Source organism: Tiliqua scincoides, chromosome 7 (assembly GCF_035046505.1).
Source record: "Tiliqua scincoides isolate rTilSci1 chromosome 7, rTilSci1.hap2, whole genome shotgun sequence".
Taxonomy (NCBI): Eukaryota; Metazoa; Chordata; class Lepidosauria; order Squamata; family Scincidae; genus Tiliqua; species Tiliqua scincoides.
Genome location: NC_089827.1, coordinates 4,897,452 through 4,921,241, shown reverse-complemented (window position 1 = coordinate 4,921,241; position 23,790 = coordinate 4,897,452). Strand labels below are relative to the sequence as shown.

The following is a 23,790-nucleotide window of genomic DNA, read 5'->3' as shown; positions in this document are numbered from 1 at the left end:
TTACACAGTTATTCTTCTTTCTCTTCTCTCATTCTTGTGCAATGGAAACTTTTGTTAACGTAATCAATCATGACAAACCCAACCCGCTCAATTTGACGGGTCTTTGTGTACTTTTGCTGTAGATATTTGTTTTGTTATAACTTTACTTATAGCAATGAATAGTTACCAGTCTGGTTGTACTAGTCCATGAAACTAATCTGACTCTTGCTCCTTTATCGAGTCCAGTCTTTAAAAGACGTTTCAATGGGAAAGACAGGAAGCAGTGTTGGTTGTTGCAGTTAGAACTTCTGCAGTTTTCTGGGAAGAAAAATGTTTTCTTTGTTCCTCAACACCTTATCTGTCGGTTCTGTAAGATTCCAGCTTGAAAGAGAAAGCCACAAGAATGAAAATTCTTTCCCTAGGTACCAGCTGTTTATACTGTCTGTATTTGTCCTACACATTTATGTGTGTTTTTTTAAATTTTGCCAGAAAAAAGCATTTTCACATTTATTTTTTGCTAATCTGCTTCAACAGCTTCAACAGTTGTAGCCATACAAATATAGGGTTTGTATCCATCAGTGGCATAGCTAGAGGGGGTGCAAAGCACAAAGTTTTGCAGGTGCCTCCATTTTGCTCTCCTCCCACCAGAATGTCTCTGAAGGGGAGGGGCCGTTTGGACGCCGGGGTGAGGCTCCCTGCAAAACTTTGTGCTTTACACCCCTTCTAGCTATGCCACAGCTCACCACACCCACTTCCAAGGCAGACTTCTTCCTCACCTTGTCACCTCTTACCCTTGCAGCCTTCAAGGCATTCAGAATGGGGGATGGATGGATGACACCATTGTGTCAATTTGATTGTTTATTTTCTCAGTAAAGTTATCCGACATTTTTGCTAAGCGAAAAAATGAAAGTATTGAAAAGTGCAGTCTTTAAGGTGACTCTCTTTCTTTCTCCTGCATGTAACTTTCAGGGGAAGCCACCACAACTGTTGCACCACTTGTTCCAGGGGGAGTTAGTGATGGACAATGGCACTCTGTTCAAGTGCAGTACTATAACAAGGTAAGAGGAGATGTTTTCGTGATATTCTTTATCAGCTGCTGTGATTTTCATTTGAACAGTCTTGCTTTATCTACTAAAACAAACTAGAGTAATGGCCCAATCCTGTTGACGCGTGGACCACGTGGGCTCCTGGTACAGCAGCCTCACCACTGTTCTCGAGCCAGAACAGCCTCTCCACTGGGGCTCAGTGGAGCTTCTGCTGGCTTGAGGCCCAGATCATCCACTGATGAACCCCAGCCAGTGGAGAGGCAAATTCAGGGGCAGGACGGGGGAGGATCTCGGTGACAGCAGTGTCCACAAGATTCAGAGCCTCTGTCCTGGGCCTGGCACGCCCCATGCTGTGGAACAGATCTGTGCCAGCAAAAGAGCTGGCCTAGCAGCAATGAAGGATGTAAGGATTTTCTTTCCCTTTTCTGGCTGGTCTGGTCCCCTGCTGGTGCAAAGGATATAGCCAGTGGGGGCCAGTGGGGGATACAATTAGGTCATAAGTCACAGTCCAATGCTTTGGATCTGTCTTTGGCAGAAATATGCAGCTGGAAAGTAATTCTTCGTTTAGAACACTATTTACCAATGATATGCTTTTGATAGGAATTTGGTTCAGATTCACAGCAACCAAGAGAATATCAGTCTGGATTCAGCTCAATTCACTGGCTTTGTGCTTGTGTTCGGTTTACCGCCCTGGTTGCAAGTAGTCGTACATATGTGGTGGTTTTAAGTCCTTGATGACCGTGTTTTAGCTCCAGGTGATGGCATGGCTGGCTTCTGAAGCAGCAGGACTTTGACTTTTTAAGGATATAACTCAGGACCTTGGTCCTCAGCTCCTGACTCAGTTCTCAAAGCAGCCTTCAAAGGAACAGCTTAATGACCAAAAGTATACAGGGTGATATTTTTAAAAGGAATATTATCAGTAGGAGCATTTTTAGTGCCTTGTTTGTTTTTTTTATTACAAGTTGCATTACACATAAAAAAAGAAACTCATATTTTCTTGAGTCCTCTACATTAGCAGTCTCCAAACTGGATGCCGAAAATGACCTCCCCGGTGCAACCGGAGTTTGCCTTTCTGCTGGGGAGCGGCTTATTTTTGTTCCAGATCCCTCCCAATCTTTGCACTGGCCAGCTACAACTTCCTGGAAATCCAGGCACAAAGCTGGTGGGGCGACAGAATATGGAAGTAGCTGGCCAGCTCCAGGTTTGGAGGGGGTCAGGCGTGAGGATGAGAGGTTCCTCTTCTGAATGGTAAGCTCCGTTCATGTGGGGGGAGGGATTAGCATGGGTGCCAGATCTGGCCCGAGGGCCATGGTTTGGAGAGCCCTACACACAGTGGCCCAGTTCAGAAGTAACACTAAACCATAGTTTTGTGCTATATGAATGAGGCTGTGGTCTCCTTTTCCAACCTCCTCTCACACTGGTGAGAAGGAAAGAGAAAGGATGTGCTTTCATTTTAAGGACAAACCACAACCCCTGTTACTTTTAAACTTGGAGAACTCTGGTTTGTTAATAAGCTTTCATTAGAAGAAGGGAGGGTATCAAACCGTTGTTGATTCTGGTAGCCTGTTTCAAGTCTTTTCACGAAGAAAATCAATCCATTCTTCAAGTGTTTTTATTTCACTCTTGATTTGCTTATTTCTTAGTCGTACAGCAGGATAGCAGATATTTGCAGCTTGTTTCATGTGTGCACTTGGACACCAAGATACATTTTTCTTACAATCTGTAACCTACTCTGCTTTTGGGTGTTATTGCAGTAAGTAGCTTTAATATAAAATGCTGATAAAATGAGAGAGGATAGAGTAATTCATAGTTCTTTTGCCAGTGCCATTCCCCCTCATTGGCCAGGAAGCCTGGGAAAAGGAGCATATATCAGCGAGGGTCTGGATTTCTTGGTATGGTTGTTGGTTTAGAATTCTTAACTGCTGCCAAAAAGATAAGGACTTGAGACAGCTCCAGGGTATTCTTTGAAAGGAAAAATGATCCCACACGCTGGTTAAAAATAAACCTTTGTCTCATTTTCATGATTCCTTACTGTTTGCTCCAGTGATAATAGATGTATTCTTCCAGGATAATTATTCGTGTTTGAAAATAAGTGAAAAATATTAGTTTTCATATGTATGCAAACTGTTGATATCTCTTTTAAAAATCTAGATACCGTCTCTCTGAATGCAAGTGAATTTATGTCCTTGATTGAGAATAGAAGTAGTTGTGAGCAGATTCAGACTTGTGTTCCCAGTTGTAGACAATCAGCTTGTCAGAGCAATCCCACTTATGAGACTGGGGGCGCAATCCTAACCCCTTATGTCAGTGCTTTCCAGCACTGGCATAGCGGTGCCAGTGGGACATGTGCTGCATCCTGCAGTTGGGTGTCACTCACGGAGGCCTCCTCAAAGTAAGGGAATGTTTGTTCAGAGCTACATTGTCTTTAAGCACTGACATAAAGGGTTAGGATCGCGCCCTGGGTGAAGCAGGAAATTTGAGCAGCAAACTGATGTGAGGTGGTGGGTGTCCCATGTGCATGCTATGCTACGCCATCCACCACTGCTGTGCCCCTCCACACTCTGTATTTTAAAAGGACCAAGACTGGGGAGTATAAGAGGAAACATTTGGAGGAGAGTAGGGTGGTGGCCTAGAGAAGGAATTTCCAAACTTTGCAGCACCGTGAAGCCACCTTGTCCTCTGTGGTGGGTCACAATGCTCCTGGTGGTGTTGGAGGCCTCTCCTGGTCCAGTGACCCACTCTACAGGCTTACTCTACAGGCCTGTGTAAGCCACTTCTGATTTTTGGAAGCAAACTGGAAGCGGCTTCTGAAAACTGGAAGAGGCTTGCAGAGGCTTCTGATGGCCATTCTAAGGCCTGCTGAGGCCTGTAGAGTAGGTCGATGGGACGGGAGAGGCCTGCCAAGCACCTAATGGGGCACCTGTTTGGAACCAAACCAGCGCACAGGCAGGCAGGAAGACTGAGATTGCAACCCGCTGCGCTTGGGTTTGCAACCCACCTGTGGGCTGCGACCCACAATTTGGGAAGCATTGGCCTAGAGCATATCCCAAACAGCAGTTGCTGGGAACAGCAGTGTGGGGCTGGGGCTTGCGCCAGCCCCACAGTTTGTAATGGAGCTCTCTATAGCAGAAGGAGGTCTGAAATTAGCTTCCTAAGACTGCAGTCCTGCAAACATACTTTCCTAGGTGTCACCCCCATTGAACACAATGCATTGACCTGCTTCTGAGCGGACATGCATAGGATTGTGCTCTGAGTCTAGGCAGAAACAAAAGAGGAGGCTTCTAACCTGCACAAGGTCACAGGGACTCGAGGAGCTTTTCAGTATATGATGGGAAAGCACGCGGCATTTTGTGTTTAAGGTTGTGCAACAGGCTCTTTTCATGTGCTTGAATGAAGACAGAAGCCTGCCTTCTGTGCCTCTGTTCCCTGAAGGCTTCCCAGCGTCTTGAGGCAGAGATCACTGCTTGTGCCCCTGGATGTACTTATTTGGAGTCAGTTTGTTGGCAGACTCTTATTTTATTAAAGTCTAAAGATAAAAAAGTAACTGCAAGGAGTTTGCTAAGACACAGACAATTTAGGGATTGGAGGTTATGCCAAGATAAATGGATGTTGTGTCTAAACTTGATATGACTAAGACATGTTTGAATAACTCAGATACGTTGCTTCACTTAAACTACACATACAGTGCAGGTACAAAAAGGAGGTAACGTTCCTGTTCGTTTGAATTCCACATTTCCAGGTCCCCTTCTCCACTTTCTAACTTCACAGAAAGCAAAAATATTATTTTTTTGCTGGGGGTCAAGTTTTTGTTCTTTTTAAAACTTACAGGGGGACGCAGCAGTCACCAGGAGGTATGGAGAGCCCCATGGAGCCCTCCACAGGGCTCTCCAAGAATACTAAAAATAAGCGATTGGAAATCACTTCTGATAAGGGGGCAAACCTGTACTACCCTTAAGTTTTTTAAAACTTTGGGGGACTGTCTGTGGGATATAACTGAACGCTTTCCACATGCGCTGCCTGCAATGTATCCTCGGCATCACCTGGCAGGACAAAGTTCCAAACAACACAGACCTGGAACATGCTGGAATCCCTAGCATGTATGCACTGCTGAAACAGAGACGCCTGCATTGGCTCGGTCATGTCGTGAGAATGGATGATGGCTGGATCCCAAAGGAACTCCTCTATGGAGAACTCGTGCAAGGAAAGCGCCCTACAGGTAGACCACAGCTGCAATACGAGGATGTCTGCAAGAGGGATCTGAAGGCCTTAGGAGTGGACCTCAACAAGTGGGAAACCCTGGCCTTTGAGCAGCCCGCTTGGAGGCAGGCTGTGCAGCATGGCCTTTCCCAGTTTGAAGAGACACTTGGCCAGCAGTCTGAGGCAAAGAGGAAAAGAAGGAAGGCCCATAGCCAGGGAGACAGACCAGAGACAGACTACACTTGCTCCCGGTGTGGAAGGGATTGTCACTCCCGGATTGGCCTTTTCAGCCACACTAGACGCTGTTCCAGAACCACCATTCAGAGCGCGATACCATAGTCTTTCGAGACTGAAGGTTGCCAACAATAACTCCTGATCAAGTCCCACATAAATGAATTGTGCTATAGCACAGTTTTCAATAGGATTGGGTAGGAGTTGATCCAGATGAATTTTTCCCATATGCTCTATTATTGTGTGCTGCTAAGATAATGACCCCCTTGTGATGGTTAAGGTTTTTTGGCATTGCAGTGATGCAAATAAGGAGAGGGGCAGCCGAATCCTGAGCTGCCCGGAGCTCCCAGACCCGGCGGCTCCACAGAGGGCTCCCACCAGATCCTGTGCCTCCCGCGCTACCACGGGAGGCTCCTCGGGAGACCTGCAGAAGTCTTAAAAGGAAGGCAGGACTTTGACTGATTTCTGCACAAACAGGAGTTTTTGAAATTAAAATCTTTGATGTGTTTCCAAATTCCCTTGCTATAAAATGCGTTATCCTTCATCTACCAGCCAGATTATCTTTAAAAAGAAAAAAAAAGTGAAGCTTTATCCAAAATTAAATTGAGCATGTGTTTCATGGGAAATGTCCCAGTCAAATTATATAATTTGAATACATACAAACAAAGAGTGTGGCCTTTTTTTCTCCTGTCGTGCTGTGTGAGGGACTGTAAAATGTTGCTGCTTGTTTTTAAGTTGGTAGAAATGCCAAGTAATCTTTGACAGTCTAATTGGGCACTTTGTTTTGAACAAAGCCTAAAGAAATATAGGAGTTCCTCTGCAATTTCCAATAAACAAATGCAGGCTCTATCCATGGCAGTGTAATATATCAGCCATGCTGGCTTCCTCTGCAGCTGAAAGATAGATTATCTTATTTCCGTCTGGAAAACAGCTTTTGGATGATGATAGCAGTCACCTGTTATGTGACCACAACGACACTATATTGTGAGATGGATATTAACTCCACCATACTTCAGTCCTGAGCTATGTCACTGTTATCCTCTGGAAAACAAAACTATCCAACGTTGTAGGTAAACTCGTGTTGAATAGCTTAGATAGCAGTATCTGAGTGTGCAAAATAGTTTTGATTCCAGAGTTATTAATAGTATTTATTTATTATCTTAAAATCTTTGTATTCAGTTTTTCTTGTTTTAGATTTAGACAGGTAGGCTAAGGTGGCTAACAGCATACTGTATACAAATTTTAAAACAATTGGACAAATTAAAATAACAATACTGGTAATGACACAATAGTAAAGAAAGCAGTGATAAAAACACACAAAACCACAAATCACGTCGGAGAAAACACTTGAGTTACTGATTGAAGGTTGACATGGAGGGTTCTGTTCGCAATTCAACAGGGAGGTTGTTTAAAAGCTATGGTGCCACCACAGAGAAGGCGCTTCCTTTTGTTGCTGCCAACTAAAATTTAAATGATGGTGGCACAGGCAGGAAACCCGCCACTGACCTCAGAAGGTGGGCTGTCTCAGTGACAGAACCATTATGTCTCCTGGCCAAATGCATCCCGGTCACTGATATCCCTGGACATTTGCACCCTTCTTATTTTTTTTGCACTCCAGACATTTGTGTCCCAGTGTATCTATATTTATATTAAGTGTAGTTTTTTTATTTTTAAAATGCAAAGGCAGGGTTAGGATTAGGGCTGGAATGAGAAGCTTGAGCATATATAACATGGGGTTTGGTGCCCTGATATATTGGGAAGAAAATCACCAGAATACATAAAAACTGGATGCAAAAACTGGACACCAATGACCAGGACTCAAACATACCAAGAAAAAACTTGAAATCTGAATTCCTTATACCTGAACTAGATAATCACAGTGATTCTCAAACTTTTAAGCACCAGGACGTACTTTTTAGAATGACAATCCCTTGGGACCCACCAGCAGTAATGTCATTAACCTGGAAGTGATGTCATGGCTGAAAGTAAAATTAATGTCCCCCATACAACAAAATCAAATGAGATTAATTGATTGATTGACTGATTAATTAATTAATTAATTAACAGCCCAATCCTGAGCTGCCTATAGCGCCCAGGCTCAGCGGCATCAAAAAGGGCTACCGCCGAATCCTGTGCCTCCTGCGCTACCGCGGGAGGCTCCTCAGGAGAAGGGGACATTCGTCCCCTTCCCCCGAGTAAGGCAAGCAACCCCGCAGTGGGGCTAATCACTGTACCGTCAGCTGTAAAGATGCTCGTGTAGGGCATGTAGTCCTCCTTGAGCGCCCTGGATCCTGCATAGCTCAGCTCCGTGGATTGTCCTTCCGCCTGCCCCTCGACACACCTTCCACCCGCCCCTGGGCACGCCTCCTTCCCACCTCCGCTGGCCTCCCTCCTCCCCAGAACTTCTCCTCCATGCCCCCGCCTGCCGTTCTGCAGCTGGCGGCACTGGGCTAGCACCGGTGGAGGCCCAGCAGTGAGCCCTGCAAATGTGCCTTATGGCACGTTTGCAACTGTGGTCAGCGGCAAGGAGCCATGCCGATGACCACAGGATTGGGCTCTTAATCAAAATTTTACAATGTATAAGCTTAAAACTTTTTTAAAATAAAGAAACATCCTAACCCTCCCAAGCAGTTGCTGATCTTTTTAAAAAGAATTCCCCAAACATCTCAAAGGCTGCAATTCTGTCCACACTTTCCTAGGAGTAAGCCTCTATTGACTATCTTTGTGAAAAGCATCTACATAGTAGCCTTTTAAAAGTACAGATCTGTAACGTGCCCCCAAATGCAATCACATATCATGGTAGCATAAAGTCTAATATATTAAAAATAAAATGCACACTGAAATGAATAGGATCTCATCTGAAATTGGCTCATGACCCACCTATTGGGTCCTGACCCACAGTTTGAGAAATGCTGGATTATCAAATTCACTCCTAGGTGGTGACTTTCTAGAGCTTTAGTCACAATGCAGTGAGATCCATGTGAAAGTGTATCATTGTAGGGGTTCAAAGTAGAGACAGTTCTGTGACCAACCATACCTCTGGCATAGTGTGGGCATGGGATGAAGTCACACTTAAATTGCCATAAAACGTGAAGGACACATGGGAGAATAATTAATTTTTTTAAAAATGTAAATATTATCTCTTTCATTCAGAGCCTATAAACATAATGAAAGCTGAGGGTCTGGCTGAGGAAGTTTCACTTGGAATTATTTCTGTAACTTGTGGTGCAGTTGTCACTAAGAATCATGGTCAGGGATATGTATATATTGAATCCCCACGGCTTCAGAACTTATTCATTAAAGGATTGAGAAGAATTATCTGCATAAACCGTATCTTTGGAAAAGGTTATGGCAATGAGACTGACTGGAAATAATGTCTGTTTCAGTGTGTGAACTGAATGAGGATGTGGATTTTTAAAAAAACCGTAGGGCAATGGTCGTTATGAATTATATAGTTTTGCTAAGTTTCCTTTCCAAAAATTTTTTGTTGTTGTTGGCAACCTTCAGTCTCGAAAGACTATGGTATCGTGGTCTGAAAGGTGGTTCTGGAACAGCATCTAGTGTGGCTGAAAAGGCCAAAATATACCTTTCCAAAATATGGACTAAAGAATAGTATTAATACATTCCTAGCCACGTACAGAAAATGGGAATAAAAAAGACACAATTAAAAAATTTAAATAATACAAAGAGCAATAAAATTACAACATGGCTGTTATAAAAGCAACTTCAAATCATCTGAATGAAACATTAATTGCCTATTATAAGAATTAAGAATATATTTAATAAATATTTAAAAACACAGAGTGGAGAAGCCTAGTGGGCCTCTGTTGGGAGGGCATTCCTCAGTTTTTGGGCCACCACCGAGAAGGTCCTGTTTCTAGCACCCATCTTGTTAGAACAGACAAAAGGAAATATTTCTTTACTCAGCGTGTGGTTGGTCTGTGGAACTCCTTGCCACAGGGATGTGGTGATGGCATCTGGCCTGGATGCCTTTAAAAGGGGATTGGACACGTTTCTGGAGGAAAAATCCATTACAGGTTACAAGCCATGATTTTAGAAATGGGCTATGTCAGAATGCCAGATGCAAGGGAGGGCACCAGAATGAGGTCTCTTGTTATCTGGTGTGCTCCCTGGGGCATTTGGTGGGCCGCTGTGAGATACAGGAAGCTGGACTAGATGGGCCTGTAGACTGATCCAGTGGGGCTATTCTTATGTTCTTTCTGATATCATGTCGAACAGGGAGCATGGCCTCTTGACATCTTAAAAGTCAGACAGAATGTTTCACCATCTTTGAAACTTTAAATTCTCTGTAAAGAGATTTCTCAGTAAATTCTCTCTGTTTCCTTATAAACGCAGTGAGCTCCAGAGTAAGATATCAATAACCATGTCTGCAGTTTGAAGGTCTTCTTTCATGCCTGTAACAGATATGTTTATGCAAGTGTATGTATTATACATACACCTGGGGGCTGGGGATAAGAATAGGCCCTCCGTTTGGCTGTACTTGTCGTAAGAGGCGACTAAACAGCCACCGGGTAGATGGGGCTCGTCAGCCTGGGAAGGCAGCTCATCTGAGAGAAGGAAAACTCTGATCCCAAACCTCCACTGCCCTGTGGCTACATCCAGTTATGGAAAAGGCTTCAGGAGTCAACCTCGAGGCAAAATCTGGAGCCGGAGTCCCTGAGGCAGTTCATGGCTGAACAAAGTCACGTTCTGGCAACTCCTGCGACGCCGCTGGAACCAACCGTATTGGCCTCTGCCTTTCCATTGGACCATTTCAGTGACATGGAGAGGAGGGATTTGCTGCATGGGTCACAGCCTATCCTCCATACCTACTTTACCCAGGCTTCGCGCACTGGAGAGGACACTCTGTTCCAGAACCACCATTCAGAGCGCGATACCATAGTCTTCCGAGATTGAAGGATGCCAACAACATGTATTATAATTTTTTAAAAATGAATTAGCACTACAGATGAACTCTTTAACAGAGAGCCTAGTTTTCCTGATGCTGGTATCCTGTGTCTCAACAGAACTCTAAACCAGTTGCCAGTGCATGATAGATATTCATCCTGTATTCACCAGGCCTCCAAGGAGCCACTGTGTGGGTGTGGAATTGCCAGTAGTTTGTCATCATACTCATTTCTCGGTCTATATGCAGGTCTGGTAGGTCAAGCATAATTGAGTTTGCTCGGCTTTTGGTAGAAGTGGGTGAAAACAGTGATAATGAAATAAAAACACATGACACCATTTTCTGCACTTCCCATTTTTGTAATAATAAAAAACCAAAACCTACCAAAAAAACCTATGTTTTACTGGTTTTAATTTATTACTTAGTGTGGAGGGGGGGTGGGTGCATGACTGTGGCTGCATCTGCTGACACTATACCAACTATATAATCTACCTACTATACTTTAAAGTGATTATGATTTATATTTATAATGTAAATTTTGAATAAAAACTCATAACACCTCTTTCTGACTTCTTACTTTAGAAAACACCGAAGTCCATAGAAAAATAAAACCATTTTCACCCACTTATTAGTAAAGGCACCTGAGTAGAACCACTTGATCAGGAGGCTGTAACAAATCATGTATATTTATTTTAAAAAAATGATAATGTCGTGCTCTCCCACAGGGACAAAATCTTACTTTGGTATGGTGGCAGGTCGTATGTCACACTGGTGAATTGAGACGTATCCCAGCAGAAAGCTGGCAGTAGAGACCTTGTGGCTGTTTCCATGGCTGTCGGACGTGGATGTTTATGAGACACAAACATTCCAAGAATTTGACAAAGTTTCAGACCTTAAGTTGTTAGAAGAGGGGCCTCTCCTTGAGACTGTTTGTGAAAGGCTAGTGCCTTTGCTTTAGAGAAGAAGTTGCAGGGAGCTCTTCATTGACACAGAGCTCAAATGCATCTCAAGTGATGTGGTTGAGAAGTAGATTCATTGGCTCATCGTTGGCGACAATGCTTTTCGTCCTGCAGGGGGCTTGCATGTTTAATTTGCTCTCACACTCAAGTGCCCCCAAGTGCTTTTGTTTGTGTTAATGATATGCTAGCCAGTCAACCTTATAATCGTCTCAGGGAAGATTTTGAATGGACATTGGGTGCATCAGGAGAACATTGTGCTTTTTACTGGGGAAAAACCTGCCACAGTTCTGCAATTGCCTGAATGAATATTTATTATTGTGTAAGCCACAGGTCACATCTATAGTATGAAAGAATAAAAATAGCATGTGCTATTTTTTATATACTGCCAGAACTACAGCACAAAGACAAGATATAGGCAAACTCCCTCCTTTCCCCAACAAACACTAATGAAATATTTACTGCTCATCACTGCCAGGAGTCCGAAATCCTCCTATGTACTTCATACTTTGAATTATCATCATCATTATCAATAATATTTATGTATGACTTTTCAACAACAAAGTTCTTACAGTGGTTTACCCAGCAGAAGAATAAGGAGATGGTTCCAAGTTCCAAAGCAACTTGCAATCGGAAAAAAGATACGTGGGAGACACCAGCAATAGGGGATGCTCTTTTAGGATGAAGTTGCTCTCCTCTTGCTAAACATAAGAGAATTTTTGCTTTAAAAGTTGTCCTGTTGCCCACTTAGCAGGGGTACTGTTAATGGTACTATGATTTACAGTGGTTCCCAAACTGAACTGTTGTTCCTGGAGAGCTGTGGAAACCAGCCAGGGGATCCACGAATTTGTTGCGAAAAACCCTCTGTCCTATACAATGCATAGGATTGTAGCTCTAATGGGGGGCCGTGGCCAGTGGCCCAGTAGGTCAAGGAAGCTGCCTGTCAAAAAAGTTTGGCAACTACTGCCCTAGTAGATAAGGACAGGAAGTATTGAAAAAATGAAGACTTGCAAGGTTGGGGAAGGGAAATTAAGAACATAAGAAGAGCCCTGCTGGATCAGGCCAAGGGCCCATCTAGTCCAGCTTCCTGTATCTCACAGCGGCTCACCAAATGTCCCAGGGAGCACACAAGACAGCAGACACAACCTGCGTCCTGGTGCCCTCCCCTGCATCTGGCAATCAGAGGCAGTCTGCCTCTAAAGCCAAGAGCTTGCATATACCTACCATGACTTGTAACCACTAATGAACTTTTCCTGCAGAAATCCCTCCAATCCCCTCTTAAAGGCATCCAGGCAAGATGCCATCGCTATATCCTGTGGCAAGGAGTTCCACAAACTAATTACACGCTGGTAAAGAAATATTTTCTTCTGTCTGTCCTAACTCTCCCAACGGTCATGTTGTGAGAATGGATGATGGCCAGATCCCAAAGGATCTCCTCTATGGAGAACTCGTGCAAGGAAAGCGCCCTACAGGTAGACCACACCTGCGATACAAGGACATCTGCAAGAGGGATCTGAAGGCCTTAGGAGTGGACCTCAACAAGTGGGAAACCCTGGCCTCTGAGCGGCCCGCTTGGAGGCAGGCTGTGCAGCGTGGCCTTTCCCGGTTTGAAGAAACACTTGGCCAACAGTCTGAGGCAAAGAGGCAAAGAAGGAAGGCCCATAGCCAGGGAGACAGACCAGGGACAGACTGCACTTGCTACCAGTGTGGAAGAGATTGCCACTCCCGAATCGGCCTTTTCAGCCGCATTAGACGCTGTTCCAGAACCACCATTCAGAGCGCGACACCAGAGTCTTTCGAGACTGAAGGTTGCCAACAACTCTCCCAACACTCAACTTTCATGGATGTCCCCTGGTTCTGGTGTTGTGCGAGAGGGAAAAGAGTGTCTCTCTATTCACTCTGTCCATCCCCTGCATGATTTTGTATGTCTCAATCATGTCCCCCTCAGGCACCTCTTTTCTCGACTGAAGAGGCCCAAACGTTGTAGACTTTCCTCATAGGGAAGGTGCCCCAGTCCAGTATTATGCTTTCAGAAAGCAATTTTTGGTAGGTGTTCCCATTTCAGCTCAGCAACAGCTTCTAATCATAGTCCATTAGTTCTCTATCCTTAAGTCCACAGCACAGCATTGGGAGGCTATCCAGAAGGACAACTACTAGCCAAATGTAAAGGAAAAAGTAGAGATGACATTCAGTTGTAGCTTCTACTGTCCCTTTAGCATTATAACCTGGCAATCTTAAATGGGAAATGATGTCCAACTAGATGAATTTTAGGTGCTGATTTCAGCAAGGCAACCAGTTATTTGGCTACTGGTTTCTAGAAATTGTTTGGAATGGTCTGTTGTGTTCAGTTTTCTGTCTCTTTTAAATTCAGCACCTTTTTAGTAATGATGGGCATTTTCTTTAATCCCCTTAATGGAAGAAAGGATTTTAGCATGGCATACAGTTCCCAACCGTCATTTAACTGGCACCACTGGAATGCACTGTAAGTTCTTTGAAGTACACCCTTATCTGTTTGTAATCACACAGTAAGCTTCAGGAACTCAGAAGCTCTTTAAAGAATTTCACATCTGTCTGTGGAGGAGAAAAGAAAGCGCGCTAGAATACAGTGTTTTGTTGTTATTTAATTTTGTATCGACGATGTGCTAGGCAGTGCTTCTCAAACTTTTTAGCACTGAGACCTACCTGTTAGAAGGACATTCGGTCACGACCCACCAGAAGTGATGTCATGGCCAGAAGTGACATCATCAAGCAGGAAAATTTTTAACGTCCCCCAAACAACAAAATCAAATCTAATTAATTAAGTAAGTAAGTAAATTAAAAGTTTACAATAAGGATAAGGTTAAAAAATTATTTTAAATAAAGGACCACTCTCCTAGCCCTCCCAAGTAGTTGCTGATCTGTTTAAAAAACATTCCCTAAACATTTATTTACTTTATTTACTACATTTATATCCCACCTTTCTCCCCGAAAGGACCCAACAATGAATAAAAGAATAGAGAAAACATAAACACCATTAAAAACACAATAAAAACAGTTAAAAAACACTTTGCAAAAAGCATCTTTAAAACAGCAATCAGACACTGAAAAGAGCAATAGCAGCAGTTATATGAAATTTCCAAGCCTGTGAACCGGATGTTAAAAGATGTTAAAACATCCCAAAGACTGCAGTCCTATCCACACTTACCTGGGAGTAAGCCTCATTGACTATCATTGTTAAAAACATATACATAGTAGCCTGTTAAAAGCACAGATGCAACATTTCCCCAGGTGCAGTCACATACCATGGTAGCATCAAGTCTAATATATTAAATATAAAATACACTTTGGAATGAATGGGAACCCACCTGAAATTGGCTCGTGACCCACCTAGTGGGTCCCGACCTACACTTTGAGAAACGCTATGCTTGGGCATTGTGGAATACCCCAATATCAGAAAGAAGACCTTTGTGAGCATTAAATGGATAGTGGGGGAGGGGGAATTAATAGGGCGGGTTCACAGGAATCAGAAACAGCTCTAGCCAGCCTTCTCAGTCAGTTCCCAATACAGTAGAGTGGGCTGAGTGCCCAAGCAACCCTCTCGTTGCCGTGTCACATGATCAAATTGTTTTTCAGCCACGACGAGGCAACTTTTTTCCATTCTCTCTTATCCAGAAGTGAAATCTGACCATGGATAGTACAATCAGGTGTCTCCCCTGGTGACTCCGATAAGCTGTAATGTACACTGAGCTTGCCCACCTAGCCTGGACCCATCATGTGACTCTGATATGCTGCTACACAGTGCTAAGGTTTTCTTTTGGCATTCTGTAATGTGCGTTGAATGTGTCACATAACCATGACTAATTTCTGTCCTGCCAATTGGCCCTTCATTTTCTAGGGTGGTGGGGTGGGTACAATTTATTTGTCTTAAAATAATATGAACCAAGGTTTTCCCGACCAAAATGTATTTTCTACATCCTCCACAGACATTTCAAAACCGTAAAGATGAACATATGTTTAGAATAAAGACTACCTTTATATAAAAGTATTCACCTGAATATTCTTTCTAGGTTTTTAAACATTATTGTAATATCCCACATTTTAAGAAAGCAGTCCTTCACAACTGGAATACTTGGCTCTTTCCACACTTGTGCAATATAATTTCTTCGAGCAGTTAGTATATTATAAACCTTTTAAAAAAAATTAGTGCTGGAATCATTTTATGCAAGACTGCTAAAATTTTTGACGCATTTTGATTTTAAGGAGGTGGTGCTAGCCAGGCCTTGTCTTTCTAGGTACTTTCCTAAAATATTTAAACCATGAGTTTGGTCCAGAAATGTATTTTGAGGAAATAATTAATATAAAGAGAAGCCAGGACTGTTGGTAGCCGATTCCCAGGATGGTGCCATTTCCTATCATCATTTTTCATTTTCCTGTGTTGTTTAAAAGAAATTGACTCCAGTCCAAAGCTAGATAGGGTGGGGTATCATTTTAACTTGGGCTGGGAGTAAACATACCTAACTTGTATGGTAGTGGTGGGTCAGGTTGTATGAACCTTAGGGCCCAATCCTATCCAATTTTCCAGTGCTGGTGCTGCTGTATCTATAGGGTATGCACTGCTTCCTGTGTTGGGGAGGCAGACTTGGAGGCCTCCTCAAGGTATGGGAACATTTGTTCCCTTACCTCGAGGCTGCATTGCGACTGCCCCAGTGCTGGAAATTTGAATAGGATTGGGCCCTTAGGCAGCCATTCTGCTACAGTTAATGTTATGTTGTGTTTGAATATAGAACTCCGATAACGGATCCCTGATTAGCCATAGACCTTTATGAGAGAAAGTCATGTGCAGCCCAATCCTTAAGGTCAACAAGTGCTACTGCAGCAACCGCAACGCAGGCGCTGGGTGTTGTAAAAATGCCATAAAGCACTTTTCAGTTAGCGCAGATTCAGTTAGCCCCATTGAGCAGGCTGGGGCTTGACACGGGGTAAGAGAATCAAGATTCCATTACCCCGAGGAGACCTCCAGCCTGCTCAGTTTTAGTGCTGGATATAGTGGCTCCACAGCAACCGCAATGCACCATGTTGGATAGGATTGGGCAGTAGTGAGCATAAAAGAAAATGTGGTTGTTTTGGCAAGTCAGCTTGAGCTTCGGGATAGAATGGAAGTGATATAAAACTAATAAAGAGCAATATATCAAGAGAGTGTGTGTGTCTGGAGCTGCAAGGAGTGGACCATTCCGAGCTCATCGGGTTTCCTTTGTGCCATCTTTAGTGCTCATACTGAAAGGTCCACAAAATCAAAGGCCTGTTTTTCTTTTCTTTTCTTAGGAAGAGGAAATGGTGAGTTATGTTTCTAGGTCTGTGGCTCAAACTTGGCTCATTCAGTGGAAAGTGTCATTATGGGTGTGTGTTCTTTCCAGCCATCAACAAGCTGATACAAAACTCCCTATTTAATGAGCAAAAGGGGTCCATGAGACACAACAAAGGAAGACAGCACTTGTGCACAGTTTTCATTTTTTACCTTTGGCAGTTAACAGAAGCGTACCCTTATGTCAAAATATGTGAAGGGTTCGTTACTCATTTCACACTCCTCTTCATTATGCTTTTTTTGTACCTGTAAAAGCTGAGAAAACACTTTAAAAAAGCACAAGAGTTTTGACGCAACTGGCTTTGTCCCAACACTTTCTCTTTTCCAGTTGCCTAATCAACAGCTCAGATCTGCGTGGCCTACAAACCCACGCTTTAAAGGCATTAAGGCTTGTCTGCCACTCAAGAGCTTCCTCCCCTGAGGTTGCAAATGTCACACCTTTTCCAGTTCCTGTGGCTTTATTTGTTGTTTGCAGTTTGTTTAATTTTCACCCAGGTTTGACGCTGAGAGCTGGGCTCAGTTGAGAAAGTGTCTGTAACAAAGCGGTAATGAGATTTTTGCCCACTGAAGCAGCGAAGAAGCCTGAGAATCTGGAGGCTCCCCCCCCTTCATATATTAGACTGTTGGGCTCAGACCAGCAGGTCAATGAAAGGGTTTGCTGAGCTTGGCGTCCTGCCTAATGAGACTAAGCGTGTCTGAACTGAAAGTGCACCCTCGGCTTCCAGCGTCTCTGCTGTAGACTCTACTACCAGTTGCTCCACTTTCTACTAATTGGTACAAGTGAGAGAGTGGGACAAAAAACCTGGACTTTTATGAACATTTTCATTTCAGGCACAATTACTACTGGTAGTATTTTTTTTCCCCCCGTTTGCTACACAAACATACAAAGAAAAAATGTTCTTTTAGCCATTTTAAACTCAGGAGGAAACAGGTTTTCTTTAACCTTTAACCACTCAAATCACTGAATAAATTATCTACTACCGATACCTTGCCCCAACACACACACACAGACACACACACACACAGAGGGCATGAGTTGCACACAAGAATGTGAAAACTTTTGAAACATTTTGCTAGCAAGGTTGTGTTTGTTTTCAGTGGCTTAAAATTTTTTTTGTTTTTTTTTCTGATAAGTCTTACTGTCTGAGGCTGTTTTGGATAAAATGCAAAGGCTCTAATCTTGAACACAGGCTGTTTAATTCTCACTAAACTCCTTGCAGCCAAAACTGGTAATGTCATTTGTCACAGAATATATTTATGTCTGAGCCTGTGTTCTTGGGCACGTAGCAAATTAGTAAAGAGTTCATAATCTCCTGTCTCTTCCAAAGGTTTGGCTGGCTTGAGTAGAACACAGGGAAATGGGTTTTTGTCTTATTTTCAAGGATAATCACTTGTGTTTCAAAATCCCAAGCCTGGTGCACCAGCTATGACACTTCTTTGGCAGAGATATCCTGACCACAGTTAATCAAGCTCTGGTCACATCTAGATTAGATTACTAAGGCTGCTACTTACATACACTACTTATATACACCATGGGTGTATGCAACCCATGCATACAGTGGAAATGCAACACAAAATACAGTGAAACATGCAACAGTGGAAATACGAATCAGAACAACCATTATTTTTATCATGTGGTTTTGATGTTGTCACATGGTTTTGAATGTTGTCTGATTGCAATTCCCCATGGATATCTTCAGCAGTGGTTTGTTTTTCTATGCCATTGACTTGGTTCCTTACCCTTTCAACCACAGTTACCGTCTTTCCCATGTGGTTCAAGTAATGTTTGAAAGGGAGTTCACATAGTATTGTGTTATATATGTGTGTTCAAAAGCAGACAAGGTAGCCCCAGATGCTATTTGACACAGACCTGACTGAGATTTCCTGCAGGTTAAAACAACTGCATTCTCTGAATGTTTGATTCTCTTTATTATCTTTATTGAGGCATTTATATTGCTCCTTTCCACTTCTGAAAAGGCTTCCAAGGTGACTTACATTTTAAAAAATACAATGCAGTAAAAAAAAAAAAATACACAGATAAAAACAGATCCGAACCAACTCAACTAAATAAAAGAAACTGATAGTAAGCGTAGGGGAAAAGCTCAATCTGTGAGTGGAGTGAAAACTAACAGAATTCTTTCCTAAACAAAAAGAGTTTTTATTAGGCAATGAAAAATCAGTGGAAAAAATTAGCCTCCAAGAGAAGGGACTTCCAGAGCCTGGGGGCCATGACTGAAAAGGTCTGGTCATGATTTCCCCTAACCTAGTGTCAGAAAAAGGGAGAGCACAGAACAGCCTCCCTTCCCCATGTTGAACAAAGTGGGCAAGCTGATTCATATAGAGAGAGGCAGTCCTTTATAAATGCTGGTCCCAGGCCATTGAGATCTCTACAGTTATAACGATCACCCTGAACTGAGCCTGAAAGCACATTGGTCTAACCAGTGAAGATGGCATAATAAAACCTTTTATGAACCCTAAGTAGAACCCATGTGCAGTATTTGTACAAGCTGAAGCTTCTGGACACTCTTCACGGGTGGCCATGTGAACAGTGCATTACAGTAGTCAAATTTAGTTGTGACCAAGGAAAACCTGAAGCTTTGCGAAAGCATTCCTGGCCAGCACACCGCAAGGCTAGATCCAGGAGCACTCCCAAACAACCAGGGAACACATCTCAGGAGAGTAAATTCCCAAACAGTACTTGAACGTTGTTCTGGCCTTACATCCAAGACAACATGTATCGGATTGCACGGTAAAATTACTTGTATGTGGGGTCACCTTCGACAATGGTTTGAAAATCACTGGAAGGCAGTTAAACAACAAAAAAATTAAACATAATACAACATAATCAATACAACATAACAAAGCACAAATCTACCACTCCAAGTGAAACTATAAAAGAGAGCCAATGATAGTTTAATGGATATCAGCGTGGCTGACATACTCCATTCACTTAAAGCAGATAGTTGATCCAATCAAATATCCACTTAACTAACGTTGACGATACATCATGGTAAAAACCATGCAGATGAGATTTGGAGATTAAAAATAATGAAGTGTACACAGTCTCTTGGATTTTAAAGATTTACGTTTGCAAAACACATACAACATAAGATTTGTATCTATATGAATCTGAGCATACTTGTGTAGTTTGTTTTTTTTAATTGACCCTGGCACATGGTCTACATTTTCTTCCATGGAGATTGCTCACATATATAGAGTGGGTCCTCTTTATCTCCAGGTTTGTTACCCAAGGATTTGACCCACCAGGGGTTCCAAACCTGCAGCGGGAGGACCCATAGAGAACCTCCTGAATGTGACCGGAACCTCATTCTGGTCACATCCGGGAAGCTTTCCGAGGACAGGCCTCAGAACAGCTACACACGTGACCAGACTGAGGTTGCAGTTGTGTCCAGAGGGACCACAACCTGCTGACTTAATCATCCATGGGTTTCTGTGTCTGTGGAGGTTCCAGGGATAGATCCCCCGCAGATACTGAGGTTCAACCTGCAGTTTGGAATACAAGTGACTTAGGTCCCATTCTCATGATCCCCTCAACACATGACAGCCATGGTGTTGAGTCACTCCAGCTCACTCCAGAAATACAACTGCACGGCAATATTCCGAAAGGGACAAATATTTATTATTTATTTACTTTAAAAAATTCTGTCCCACCCTTGTCTTATGATTCAGGACAACTTACAAAGTTAATGGTTGGCAACCTTCAGTCTTGAAAGACTATGGTATAGGCCTAAAGCACCCAGTATTCCCAGGCGGTGAAGGTTGCCAATGAATGATGACAAAATTTAAAAAAAAAAATCAGCAAAACGCAAAGCAGAATTTTACTAGAATGCGAATAAAGAGCTCCCAAGATCTAACACCAGGGAGCAATTGGTCCAATTGGCTTAAAACCAACCCTGGTTCTAGGTAGCAAGGAGGACAGAATAGGAAGCCTCACTGAACCCACAGGAAGTAGGCATCATTCAGGCCTTGGCATTCTCTTTGGCTTTTGTGTAAATCGTCCACTCTATTCTGAGCCTGGTGGCTTATGTGTGAGTTTGGGGAACACTTTTTCTGTATGTAGTGGAAAGTGTTCTGAACACCCGCATGAGCTACTAGATACAGAGAAGAGGGAAACTGAATGTGCAGAAACTGGTTGGAATCTGCCAGCCTTGGCTTCTTCTTCTGGATGCTGCTCACAGGCTGCCACCTGGCTATTCCTGCTATCACTTTTGAAATGAAATAAATAGAAAACACAAACTGGTCATTTAGGGGTAGTTATTAGTAATTAAGTCCTTTGCTCCTCCTACTCACCCGTGCTCCTTTTCCATCTCTTTTTAGCAGCATGTTGTCTTTGAAGCTTGAATCACAATCTGTTTCCGTACAAACTGTATGTGGAAAGTCGGCAAGAAGTACATTTTCAGCACTATAAGCAGGGACTCTGTTTGAATAGCATCCATTAACAATACTGTAATAGCAGTCATGCTGCTAAATTCAGCTGCACCGCACTGAACATTTGCTCCTGACTGCAAAGTGACTGCATATTACCTGCTAATGAATGATGGCTTTCAGCAAAAGTGGGGTTTTAATAGAGTAAGCCTGGGTGAGTGAACACATTCTTACAAAAGAATTTGAAAGCCATCATAGCCAGGCTCTCCAGAACAGAGGTGACTGTAAAATTATACAGTGGGAACCCCTTCCTTCCGCTACTGGCCAAGTCATGCAGCCATGCACACTTCCTTGAATTTAAAGCATTCCTACATTTTTGTGATGTGCCTTGCACTGGAAAGCAAGTGCCCATGTTCAAAATATATTTGGACCGTGTCTGTTGGGAACACTGAACGTATTTGTACATCGCTGTTCTCTCTTTCTAAAATACGGAGCTAAACCTTCCTCAGCTGGTGCTTCCATTTATTTAAAAATGGCAAGTGTAAAATTAAATGTGCAGGTACAGCTGACCACAGTATCCATGCATTTTGCAACCGGGTATCTGCAAAAGACAGTGACACAACTCACTGCCAGAGCATTCACCAGCAAAACAAATATATTTCCACTGTCCTGGCTCCAACTCTAAAACTCAAATTAGGAGAGAAGCTGTTCAGAGGATGCTCTGTAAGCAGGCGACGCGTTCTGTACTCCCCCAGATTGGTTTGAGTCAGCCAAGAAGCAATCTGCTGTCACGTTTGAATCAGGGCTGGTTTCACCACTAGGTGGCTACCTAGGGTAGCACTTCATCAAATTTTGCTCTCCTTGCTTATGGAAAGGAATTTTGCTTTTCAGAGTAAGATGTATGCAGCTGCTTTTCAGGAGTACCAGGGCAGGGGAGCAAGGGGGGAAAAAAAGGTGGAGATCCAGGCACTCTAAAGGAGGCAGCTAGGAAACTGCAAGGGAGAGCAGTCACCTGGACAGAGGTAGATGTGAAATATGGGTAAGCATGAGCTTAGCAAATTGTTGGCACTGAGAAGTGGAGGCAAGGAGGGGCTGTGATGATCAAGTGCTCAATGATCTGATGAAGGACAGAGGAATTTTAACTTGTCCTGTGAGATGCCAAAATATTTTTGGACGCCATTCCTGGGGCCTGGTTAAAGATTGATTAAGGAAAAAAAGTGGCAGTGCTTCTTCACTGAAGAAGAAACACGCAATTACATTACACAGCCCGACACGCATTTTGGTCCCTTAAAATTTAGACCTATTTTTGGATATCTTTGGGGCATTGATTGAAGCTTTTCAGTGAGGCCTGAAGTCCCTTCTGTTTAGACAAGCCTTCTGAGTTCCTGGCCTTTTTAAACATCTTTTTAACATCTCTTAATATATATATATATATATTTTTAACATCTGTTCACAGGCCTGATCCTTTTCTAATTTGCTGCGCTATTCTCTTACCTGACTAGTTTTTATCTGACTACTGTTTTTATGATATGTTACGTTTTTTATCTGTATTTAAATTATGTTTTTAATTTGTTTTAACCTTGTTTTGTAAGCCGCCTTGAGTCCCTTCGGGAAGAAAGGCAGGGTAAAAATAAAGTATAATAATAATAATAATAATAATAATAATAATAGATTCCAAAAATGGCATTGTTTTTGCCCTGTCAGCTCTAGTTTTGGAGATACAGTATAGTCACCTTAGATGTTGATTCAACCAATCATTTGCACATCAGCAGCTTAGATAGATATGGCATATCTCCCAAACTAGAGCTGCTAGGCAGCGGTTGTCCTTCAGCACCCCGGTGTCTCAGGATACCACAGGGTGCCACAATGCACACTTTAGAACCACTGGTCTTGTGGTATGTTAGAAGTATTGGAGGACACCTTTTAGGATACTGCCTCAGGCTCCAGAACTAGGAGCTGGTAACTAGTTATAGAAATCTGAGTAATAAGACCTTTCAGAGACCTAATTCTCACAGATTAGGAAGTAAACCAGTGTCTGGGATGTGCCACTTCAGAGACTAGTGGGGTTCATAGTGGGGCATCAGAGAGGAGGCTTTTTCCCTGACCTCTAGTTTTACTATATACAACCCAGAGACAGGGTTACTTCCCTGTTTGCTCCTTGGGAGAACTAGGCACTAGCATCACTTCAGAGGTGTCAAGAACTTTATGTGGAGAGCTGCTAAGGTACGTGATCGCTACAAGAATAGTCAGGAGGAAATGGAAAAAAATGTCTCTAGTGGGGGCAGCTTGATACCAGGAAATAGCTTTTCAAAGCACACACACACAGACACACACACACAGCTTAAAACTATGGTGATTTCACTGGAGTGAATCTTTGATCAAGGTCTCATGTACTGAACTTGTTTTCTGATTGCTAGAATTAAATAAATTGTGCAATAACGACACTATTACTTTGCATACTTTAATTACTGTTGAATCATAATATTAGTTCAGGGTTATATTAGTCAATACATGTTCAGCTGAGTAACTGCAGTGTGTTCACCAGCCACAGAATGAGCAAGTAGGATTTTGCAGACAGCTTTGCGGACTAGGCTTACGCAACTTAGTGAAGGCTTGCTGTAAACTCAATTGGATCTAAACTAAAATTGGATATAAACTAAAAATGTTTATAAAGTTGTTGTCTAACAATTGTATTGTTTTTCTATGAAATGTTTACAGATTTGCTGATTTATTTATTTTTTGTTCTGG

At 42.8% G+C, this 23,790-nt stretch overlaps 1 protein-coding gene across 1 annotated transcript in view; it reads left to right on the top strand.

Annotated features, from left to right (window-relative positions):
- CELSR1 (cadherin EGF LAG seven-pass G-type receptor 1) overlaps window positions 1-23,790 on the top strand; it is a 157,783-nt gene that overhangs the window by 85,570 nt on the left and 48,423 nt on the right. Inside the window, exon 5 of the mRNA XM_066633634.1 lies at window positions 949-1,037. Within this exon, the coding sequence (XP_066489731.1) occupies window positions 949-1,037 (89 nt within the window). The remainder of the gene's footprint in view (window positions 1-948; window positions 1,038-23,790) is intronic.